Source organism: Mercenaria mercenaria, chromosome 7 (assembly GCF_021730395.1).
Source record: "Mercenaria mercenaria strain notata chromosome 7, MADL_Memer_1, whole genome shotgun sequence".
In the NCBI taxonomy this organism is placed as follows: Eukaryota; Metazoa; Mollusca; class Bivalvia; order Venerida; family Veneridae; genus Mercenaria; species Mercenaria mercenaria.
The window spans coordinates 79,111,158-79,122,755 of NC_069367.1; the positions used below are offsets into that span (position 1 = coordinate 79,111,158).

Genomic DNA, 11,598 nt, shown 5'->3' on the forward strand with positions numbered 1-11,598 from the left:
CGTCAAAGAAAGTATTACAAAAGCAAGTTTTCATCTGATTGTAAGAAAGTAGAAATTACTTTTGGAAAGTCATTGTTTGGTTTTATAATGAATACCGTTATAAATGGTATTCGGATTAAACCACCAACTACCATTTAGGTTTCTATTTTCTAATCTATCTTTGCAATCACTGTAAATTAAACTTAACAATATCCCTAAATCTATATGATCAAAAGTATTAATGTAACGGTACATTGGCGAAGAAGGGTTAGACATCGGCCTGAAATACGGAGTAGGCCGTAAACTAGCGGACAGTCTCGACAGCAGACTTACCTGGCCAATCTTATTATCGGCTTTTGTGGTGTTTTTCACGATGGGTCTAATTTTCCCATATGGAAACCAGAACTTGGATGCAAACTACAGACGAGCCAAGTTCAGCTCCACCACCCTGACCTTGGTCAGAGTTTATTGTAGTAAAAACAAGGTAAAGATGGGTGGTTACTGGTAGGAGGACAGTCATCTCTTTACATTATCGGTATATGATTGCAATGTATCAACTTTAACTATATGATTTTACGATATAATGACATAAATAAGCCTACATGCAGCATGTCAATTTTCTTACATTTATTTCAGCCTCATTATCATTCTTCAACAATCTAAATCATCTAAAGAAAATATTGCACCGTCAGTACATCCATAAACAAAATGGCAATAATATAATTAAAACAACACTAAAACATTATAAAACTGTGATTACAAAAAATACTAAAAATATCCATCAAATATGTAAGAACCTTTGGTTACAGTATATGATACTGGACTGACGTAAACACATACTACGTACAAATTATATGTAGAATATACAAAACAGCCCTTTGCATAATTATATATTTCTAAAGGTTTAGGAAAAGTTTTTGTATGGAATGAGGAAATGCCATTCTAGTTCAAACAGTGTTTGAAATTTTGATAAATGAGCCGTGCCATGGGAAAACCAACATAGTGGCTTTGCGACCAGCATGGATCCAGACCAGCCTGCGCATCCGCGCAGTCTGGTCAGGATCCATGCTGTTCGCTAACAGTTTCTTCTATTCCAATAGGCTTTAAAAGCGAACAGCATGGAGCCTGACCAGACTGCGCGGATGCGCAGGCTGGTCTGGATCCATGCTGGTCGCAAACCCACTATGTTGGTTTTCTCATGGCACGGCTCATATTAACTTTCTGTATATTTATACGAAGATACTAGTATGTTGCAACGTGGTGGGTGATATATGTTTCTTTGGGAACAAATCATCATCTTGATATCAAATGCTGAATGGCAGTTATCAATTCCAAATGTTAATTGCTAAATGTTTAAAGTCAAATATCATGTGCCAAATGATATATGCTCATATTGTTAATTGCAAAATGTGGGAAAACACATGACAAATGCTTAATGCTAAAAGCTTCTATAAAGGTTAGAGGGATATTTTACAGGAAATTTGAACATCACCAAATCCAGCCCACGTGACCTTCATCTGTCGTACACATAGGGCAAAATTGCTCGATTTTTTGCTTATAATGATTTCCTTATTACTTGACAGATTTCAACAGAATAAGAAGCGTCGAAGACAGGAAAATGGGTGCCTTCCTCGCCTAAAAGCGTATGCCAGAAATTCTTGATATTTTTCTAAAACACTTGACCCACATGTTTTTTCGTGGACCAAATGTGTAGGTATCGTACACACTAGAATTTGGGCAAAGAGTTTGAGGCCAGTATTGATTCAGTGTGGGAGACGTTTTGTGCCGAGGAAAGCACTTGTTTTTCTGTCAAGTTACAAGGAAATTACAGGCAAAAATGTAACATGTATAGATACATGTACATGGTAAGGATGTCGTTCGTTTACCAACGACTGACGAAAGTCATTATGTTCATTTTTTCAGAACAGTTTACATAACAGTTGGCATATATTTTTTCGCATTTCGCAATTAACATTTAGCATTAAGCATTTGACTTTTGCCGTTTTCAATCAATATTTGACATTGTACATTTGGCAAACAGCACTTTGCACAAACTATTTGTGATTTAGGGTTTTGCAATTAGCATGGCGCACAAGCCTCCCATTATATGTTTTCATATATTTGAAAATCACAATCCAAAGTTTAAGAGTTACAGATAGTCATAAAGGTAAATTATTTGGCAGTAAGCATTTATCGTTTGGAAATTAGCATTAGATATTTTACATGTAACATTTGGCCTTAGCATTAAGTAAATGACATACAGCATTCGTATTTAGCACCTGTCATTGAGAATTTGGCATTTAACAAAAAGTATTTGGCATTTGACATTTACCATCTGTCTATTTGCATGGTACATCGACCTTCCATAATTTTGATACTACTACATTTGTATTACATTACCAAGTACATGTGCTAGTGATGTTTATTGATAAACTATAGAAAGCCCAAATCAACTGCCAAAAATGCTAAATGGCAATTACTTAATACCAATTGCTGCTAAACGCTGGTCAAATGTAATCTGTCAAATGGTAATTGTAAAGGGATAAAGTCTAATTGTTATTTGCAAAATGCAAAACAATACATAGAAAATACTTAAAGCTGAACGTTTATTGAAACAATGCTGAATATATCAGTAGATGAATGCATACCTTAAGTAGTTATTGACATTTTGTAACATAACTTTGTCTCTTGTCTGAAAACTAATTCTCTGAGTAAACGGTTTCAGTCCCGCAATAAGATGCTACTGCTTCAAATCAGACTGGCGGAACATGTTTTCAGATATTTGCAAGTAACATTCAGAAACTCCTTAAGTTAAACAATTTGGTAATAAGCTTATGACAATTTGCATTAAATGTTTCACATTTAGCATAAACGTTTTGACATCTGACAATAAGCATGGCACACCGGCCTTACATGATAAACCATATTAAAATACAACAACCATTTCTTGAACTAGTTTGTAATTTCTTGATGGGTCGGTGACATTAATGGTCACGTGATCTACGACCGCATTCGGTGCACCAGCCGCATGCAATATACAGCAGCTGCACTGAGTGGTACCATGACATGTCACACTGTTACTGTAATAATCACTACCGTACACTGTCATTTTGATAACAGTCTGACTTGTTGCGCATGCGTACTCTAATTTTACTTGATAAATATCATGCGGCACTGGATCTGTAGGAATGACAGAAATTTTTACTATTTTGAAATTTGCATCATTATCAGTTATGGTTAATTCTTTACTCCCCTGTCCTAATTGAGTGTTGTTGGCGAAATTGACATCCTGTACATAGCCGTACATAACTTTTTCGTCTGGAAAATGTGCAATAGGGCGGAGTTGGTAACTATGTTCAGAAAATAAATTAAAATTGTTTATATAGTTTGCCAGGCACGGTTTGTCCTGTGATACTGTTTCAAAAATATGTTTATCACAATAGCTGGTAACTGATTCAAGCACGAACCTACATAATTGTATAGTTCTAGAAATATGCGGGGGCGTAGAGTGATTAATGTCAGAAAGGTTAAAAATACTGTTACAAACAATTCTAAAGTTTTCTAAATTTGATGGAAAACATATTTTTCTGTGTAGGGATTTCGTCATTTCACACTTTGAAGTGATTTCTTTAGATCCCAAGGGAACTGAGTTATTTGGTAAACGAAGTACCACAGTGCCATCGCTAGTTTCATGAGGCAGTAAAATGATATTTTCATTAACACGAAAAGACAATGAACGTCTTGTCTGAGAACCGCTTACGTGTGATGGATCCATTTTTTCTTTCAAAAGTTGAAAATATACATGTTTTCTGTCCTGTGAATTATATCCACAGCGATGAATTCTGACAGGAAATTCAACAAATTTAAACTCGTACGGAAATTTTAATCTTTGTCTGTTTCTAGTACTCTTCCTCCTATGTTCTTTGTCTCTTTTTCTGTCTGATGTACTTTCTCTGCCTCCATTCTCTTTTGAAGTTCTGTCGTTCTCAATATTTTGCGCACTGTTAGTTTTATCACAAATGTTTATCTCTGTATTGATGAGATTTCCTTTGAGACGAATCAGACAAGATTTTAACCTTGATCTTTTAAATTTTATTGCATCATTTTTCATTGAACCGGTGTCTAAGATTTTCTCAATGAAGCCATCTGGATGAAATATTATCAAAATGTGAGAAAACGTGTCATCACGAGATTTAATTTCCATAGTATACACATCCGGATCTTTCAAATATGGCGGTTGTTGTATGAACTGAAACGCACGACCTAATGTCAAAACATCACTATTTGGTAGAAGAGTTCGGTCAAATCGAGGGTCCAGTGGATGTGAAAAGAAAACGGCCTGTGCGTTTCCCAAAGCTAAAATGTATGAATATTTTCATCAATGGTATTTATTATCAATGTAACTGACCTCATATAAAACGTGTTAAAAGTGTACTGATTATTTTCTGTGATAAGTCTTAGTTTTATTAAGATGTTTTAATTTCTGTAATGTCTGCCGCTTATAATTCAGTGGCAGTGCATAGATTTGTAATATAATGAAAAAAATATATGTATTTAATGTCTTGTTATGGTATGCAGTTATGAGACATAGATAAGCAGTGATAACCTGAATCACCCATGTAAAACGTTCTTAAGTAAAATAAACAGTTGGGTGGATTTTTTTCTTTTTGTTTCTTTTTCCTTTTTATCAGGTATGTATTATAAAGCAAAGATGATAGGAATCGAAAATTAAATATGTCATGAAAAATATCAAACAATAGATTTTGTTGAAAACATTCGCTCCATCTATAAGAAGTTTTAACTGTTGTCCGTTGTCCAGTGCGCCAGAGGCGCAACTTATGAATAGGGTATTTCAGGATCCTTGACTGCATGCATGCATACATATAATACGTGGATTTGGGAAACCCGAAAAGACTTACCACAATTTGATTCCTGGTTGTAATTTTCATCACAAATACACTGATTACCGACACAAACACCGTTACCATGACAGCAGTTCGGACAACCTGTTAAAGAAAAGACATTTTTTTAATTACATTTTGTATTTCCATGCAATGATTTATGTGGGTGGAGAATTTTCACATATAATGTGCACAGGTATACTCTTACTGAATGGCTTGCAGGTAAACAGTAAATTCAGAAGTACTATTACTTTTGAGTACTGACCTGCATGTCCTTCAAAACTTGTTTTAGTAAAAGGCATTAACGTAAATGTTTACATTTGTTTTCAGATTTGAATATAACCCAGAAAACATGCGTTGAATATAGACTGATCATTTACTGTGTAATGCTGTTTATGACATGGCTCCTTACTTAAAATAGCCGGTCTATAGTTTGTGCTTTCTGACCGGTCCATATCAACACATTTGTACTTGGTTAGTAAATCAAAAATGTAAAAATTAATTTCTGTGTCATGTAATAAAAACACTCACTGGATGGCTTGCCGGTCAATAGTAAAAACACAAGTGTATTCTATGGACTGGAGTCTTGTAATACTTTATATAGAATTTATATACACTGGAGTAGAAATGGATGGGCATTATCGTATACAATATCGAAAAGGCCCTGATACGCTGCGCCAATTGCCAATCAAAGTAAATGTTTTAGACTACTCTCTTCCCGTCAATGCTTAACTATGTCGCACCGATGTAATTTTGCCCCACAAAAGCAATTCGAATTTTTTTAAACTCATTCACATCTCCCAATTTGTCAAAGGTCAAATGTCAAATGAAAGACAGGAGATGTTAGTACATACAGACCTAATATCAGTCTTAAATCCCATACTTCGAAATTTTCGTATGAAACCAGCGAACCACCTTAATATATGGGAAGGCTGTTTCGCATATGAGCGTGGATCGAACTTGCAATATACGTGTTGCTCGTTCGTCATATCTTGTTTACTGAATTACATGTAATCATACCGCCCGCAGCTGTTTCCGTCTCGCATGTAACTACTTCCGCTCTCTCTGGTTCCCAGTCTACAACACGCAGTTTCCCGCCATTTATGTACAAGTTGACAGTTCTGTAGGAAAGTCGTCTGCAATGTAAAGTCATTCCAGATTAGCCAAAGGTCTTAAATCAGCACGTTTCTTGCAAACAAAGTTAATTACCTACATACGAGTAAAGCATTACTCTTGGACCAATTTTCGTTTTGCCCAGCAATCCTAAAACGGTTATAAAAAATAACGGCTTAAAGTCACGTAATGGCATTATCAGTATTCTTGTTTTCGCTCTCTGACAGTAAAAATGGGGCAAACTTAACAATATAGTTCGTGCTGTATGACACACTTCACAAACATCATAATTATGTTCATAACATCAATGTCGTTATATCAAACTCATCTATATAATACATAATGTTGGATATCTAAACGGGGTTTTCTCTGGCTTTTTAAATATAAATTGTTTAAAAGCCATTTAAATAATGTACAAAAATATCTATGTTCAACAACATAAACCAGCTTTAAAGTATACAAGCCTTAGTTGTACCACTTGCAAATATTTTGCACCAGTACATGTTTTAGTTATGATTCTAATCATGATTATAATAAATGTGTATGGAATAATTCTTTTGACGTGGTTGTTACTATGACAATTACCTGGGAGCTGTTACTTCTATTTGTACGGTTTTCTTCGGAATGTCGTAGATCATGTCGGCTGTCCCTGGAGTAAACCCATACACTACAGCTATCAAAAGCACTGCCATTGGATTATTCCAGCCAATCAGCAACACCAGGAACCATACAAGGTATGCCGGGATTCTCAGTGCACTTCCGGATCCTGTCACAGGCGAAGGTACAACAGGAAAATATTTTTCCCTGACGGCAAGTTTTACAGAAGAATTTGTTGTGATGAGATGTATGTCAGTAGAATTTACTGAATTTTCATTTTCACCAATGATTTTTACTTTAAGTCTGAAATTATGGTCGTCTGTATATATCCAAGTTATCTGTCCCTGAAAAATAACATGACTCCTTATATAAATAGCCGATCCTCAGCTTGTGGTAATGGTCGCTTTATTAAAAAAAAGAATAAACTTAAAAGACTAACTGAATGACTTGCCGCTCAATAGTCCAAATTATTGGCCCTCAGTTTTTTGACCTTCGGCATTGATAGTTTTGACTATTGATCAACAAGTCCTTCAAAAAATGCACATGTATACTGGTCTGTTTACGTCTTTTAAAAGTCATTACTTTGGCATACATTTGCAATAAAGAATGTCGTCTAGTTATGGTCTAGGCTAGCTATAATTTATAAGACGATATATTATAAAGCAAGAATATCAGGCTTTTTCATGTTTTTACTTTAAATTCCCCAAGAATCATGATACTCTCAACTTAGATTCTCATTCAGTTTGGAAGATTTTTTTTTCTCTTTTTTTTTTCTGACTAAAGTTTCTTGAAAGCTGGGGATACTCTCCTCTCCTAATCTTTTTCTCAAGTCCTACTGTGGCCAAACCTGAACAAAACTACTTTCTTTAAGTAACCGGCCGAGTAATAGCGATTTGGGAAATGGAATATATGGGGGCGACTTAAGACACGAAGCTACTTCATTAAGTAAGCGTAACTGAGAAACAAACGATATTTGACAACTTATTCCGCCCGCTATAGTTTTTTTTATTAATGTTATCAAAAGATAAAAAAAAAACAAAGCTGCACCGCTTTCACGAAATTGGATAATGAGACAAGATGAAGGTCTCTGAAGAATGTCATAAGTTTTCGCTTTTTCCTGGTGAAATTTCTGAGAAACAAAATACATTTGAAACGGACCCCCGCTTAGCTCAATATGGAATGCACCAATCTACGGATCGTGGGTGGAGGGTTCGATCCTCGGGCGGGCCGTGTGTTCTCCGTGACGATTTGATAAAAGACATTGTGTCTGAAATCATTCGTCCTCCATCTCTGATTCATATGGTGTGGGGAAGTTGGCAGCTACTTGCAGAGAACAGGTTTGTACTGGTACAGAATCCAGGAACCTACCCGCCGTTACATAACTGAAAACTGTTGAAAAACGGCGTTAAACCTAAAACAAACATTTGAAATGACCTTTACATACCGGTATGTCTGATTGTATATCGACTGCTACAGAGTCCGGTGATAAGCTGTCTATTTCAAATGCATGTTCCCTTTCTATCCTAGCATAGCACCGGATACATAGCAAAACCAGAACTAGGATACATGATTCATTCTGAAATGTAAACATTTTAATATACAAGGGAAGTAAGTATGTATTTACTTAAAGTGCTGAACTGTTTGCATTCCCTCCCTGAATGAATTATGCATTCTTTGCTTCCAAAGTATTATACACCAAATCGTGAGGTCCTTGAATTAAGCTTTTTCTTTTTTTTTTAAAAAATTTTAGTAGCCTACGCGAGTCTAGTTGAACCCAAACAGGTGCTATAGTCACCTCCCCTGTACCCAGTCTATGACGATTCTAAAGGAAACAGAGCGAAATAAAGTAGCCATTCATCACTGAAGGCGAAATCGAACCCGTAAAGCTAACACTGTAGCGGAACCTGGTGACCATTTAAGACTTAGAGGTTCTTGGTTTTCCGGTACTAAACTGATCCTATGTACAAATATCTTATCAGTAGGTGTGGACGTGTTCGCATTGGGTTTCGAAACAGGCGCCTTTGGATAAGGCGGTCAGTATCATATTCAAAACTCTACCAGTTTGAAACGAAAGCCTGTACACGTAGCGAAGAACAAACTACCAGTTCGATCCGCCATAAACGGAAATTTCAGCTTGATGATAGGGATAAACAAAGTAATATTATGAAGGTAACCTTTCTTACCTTCATGATTAGCCTTTGAAAAGTATTAGTGAACAGTTTGTAGCTGAGAAGTAATAATAACTTTTATCCATTGCCTTAGTGTAGAAACCTGCCCTCTCATCTCATCTGAAAATACAAAACAAGCGTATAAATCCATTTCAATATATTATATCGCAACCATATAGCTTGTGTACCGTAACACTTGTAAGAAAATAGTGCCACTTAAGTACATGATTCATACATTTAAAACTACTCATAAGAAGCCCGAGTTAAAGTCTTGACAATAATAACCACTTTACAGTTAAGTGAAGAAATATATATTTGACACTGAGAAATAACCACAAAAGAAGAAAACACGAAACTCATCGATAGTGAAATAGCTTAAATGATTAAAACTTGAAGAACTTCCCACTCTTATGATGCTAAATGATGTATCAGCTTACACAAAAACCCCAACTCGAAAACTTCGTGAAATTAAAGAACAGACTGAGTGGTTACTGAGAATCCCGCACTTTGCAAAACTTACAAGTAACCAGTTGGAATGCCAATGCAGGCGCCGACTAAAGTATGACACAACGGCTGTAACTCATCGGTTAGTCGAGCTAAAATGAATGAAGACACCCCATTTGACATGCACCTTTACCTTGAGTTTTGAAAATATTTATGTAAATTGAAACAGCATTGTTCAGTCTATCCAAACATAGAGTCATCAGGTTTTGTAAAATAATATTTCAAAGGTAAAAGAATGTACTTGATAACAACATGCAATAAACGAAATGTACAGTTACTTCCTATGGATGGTTAATGCGTCAAATTGCACAGTAACAATTAAAATTTTGAAATTAGACAATAACGTACTTTTCAGTCTGTTCGACAAAAAATCAAGATATTTCCGAGATGTGAAATAGTTTTAAGTTTGTACACTATCTGGTCACCTTCTATGATCGCTCCTCATTACTTCAATCTTGGTCTCGTACCATGGCTAGATCTACACTACACGTTCATGCAAGGCATGTTTATACAAACTTTCAAAATGGACTTAAACCGGACCAACTTGAATAAAATAGTAATATTTTTAAAACGTAGGTCGCAATTTCGAGTTAGTAAGTTCTATGTCGAAATTTTGAATAAGTAAGCCAAAAGTTGAAATTTCGTAATACTATGCCAAACATCGCCTATTCCAGATTCGCTAAATTATTTTCTTCCTACAGATTTTAAACATGATTCCCATTCAATCCTATTACAGTACAGCCTGACTCAAAATTCCTTGAGTGTAAGAAAATGATTGCCGAATAAGAAACTATATTGTCTATCCCATTGTTTCATGAATTTACATCAAATACTTTTTGAGCTAGACACATTATTCGGTGAAAATGTGCATTTTTGACTATTTCAGGGGCTATAACTTTAAAAATAGGAGGTGGACCCAGATGAAAAAAGGAGGTGCCCAAGTTCTTATCATGATAAAGACTCATGCAAGGTTTCATCAATCTATGTCAAATACTTTTTGAGTTAGGTGGGTGGGGGCACAAAAATATGACAACGGACGATATACACACATCAAATGGAAGTCCAAGCGAAAAAAAGGCGATATTTTCCGCCAAACTTCCACATCCCTTCATGGATAGGCCATTAGTCACCCGTGTTTTCAGAAAAGTAATTGTGTATATTGTACATTACGCTACATGGATATAATACTGGATTAAAATAAATGAACTTGTAAACTTGCAGACTATTCACGCCCCTTACCTCCCATCAAAAGAAAACAAATAGAAAATAAATTACATATAGCATTAATAAGCATTTTAAGAAAGCAAAAAAAAAATTGTCATTTTAAAATTAGCAAATTTACTTTTTCAAACAGCTGCAAAACGCATTATTTTTATCAAAATCATTTAATTCAAACTGATTAATTTCAGAATACGGCTTCTTTCGTACGAAAATAGATTCACTTTAGCTTCATCTATCCAAATATATCTTGTGTACATCTAAATGGGGGAAATATTTCGATCTATAACTAAAATCCTTCTTTTCTTGAACATGTATATCGTCAATTAGAAAATAATTTGTTCAATAAATCAATTTTTATCGACACTATTTTAAAATCCCATTAAGATATTCCTCATTCTGTCATCATTTAACATTCCAATTTTCTGATTTTAATCAAAGTTTTGTAAAGATCCTCGAGGGCGCAGACGACATGTTTTAAGGTCAAGCAAGACTAAATAGATATACAATGTATCTGTAAAAAGTTCAAACCAGGATAATTTCAAATACGGTGAAATATAAATTTATCAGAACTGTATCGGGCGGTTTGAAAAAAGGGGAAAAACAATTTTTCTGTCATATGTATTTTTCGTTCTACGCGGCTTTTGATTTGATTTAGTCGTGATACTATATGTCATAGAAAACACAGCCTTCATATTGCAGCTCATTATATTTTTATAACAATAGTAGCAGAAGTTATCACAGACAACAAACATAATTATTGTTTCAGATATTTTGAACTACCATTTACGCATATTTAAACCTTACCCTGCTAAAATTTCTGTAATGAACTTGCCGACAGTACCATTAACTGTTCAAAGGGATGCACACCAAAAGGATACTGACTGAATAGCGAACAGTGCAGATTATGATCAGACTGCACGGATGTGCAGGCTGATCTTGATCTGCACTGGTCGCATATGTAGAATCAGTCGTGTTCAGCATGTTAAGGGATAGTATAGATCTACCCATGAAATGATCTGTGAATTAATATCATGTCTTATTTCCAATAGGTTCCTTTTATATAAGTAGAGTCCAGAAACGTCCTCGACGTTTTATTTCTATTTTATGGTATTTTT

The 11,598-nt window shown here is 35.2% G+C and overlaps 1 protein-coding gene across 1 annotated transcript; it reads right to left on the reverse strand.

The window, feature by feature from the left end:
- Window positions 1-1,111: 1,111 nt before the first annotated feature.
- LOC128558685 (uncharacterized) lies at window positions 1,112-8,914 on the reverse strand. Its single transcript, XM_053548736.1, has 6 exons — window positions 8,774-8,914; window positions 8,035-8,166; window positions 6,579-6,934; window positions 5,901-6,016; window positions 4,899-4,985; window positions 1,112-4,335 (listed from the first exon to the last, which is right to left on the reverse strand). The coding sequence occupies exons 1-6, from the start codon at window positions 8,777-8,779 to the stop codon at window positions 2,906-2,908; spliced, it is 2,127 nt and encodes a 708-aa protein (XP_053404711.1). The 5' UTR covers window positions 8,780-8,914; the 3' UTR covers window positions 1,112-2,905.
- Window positions 8,915-11,598: the final 2,684 nt, after the last annotated feature.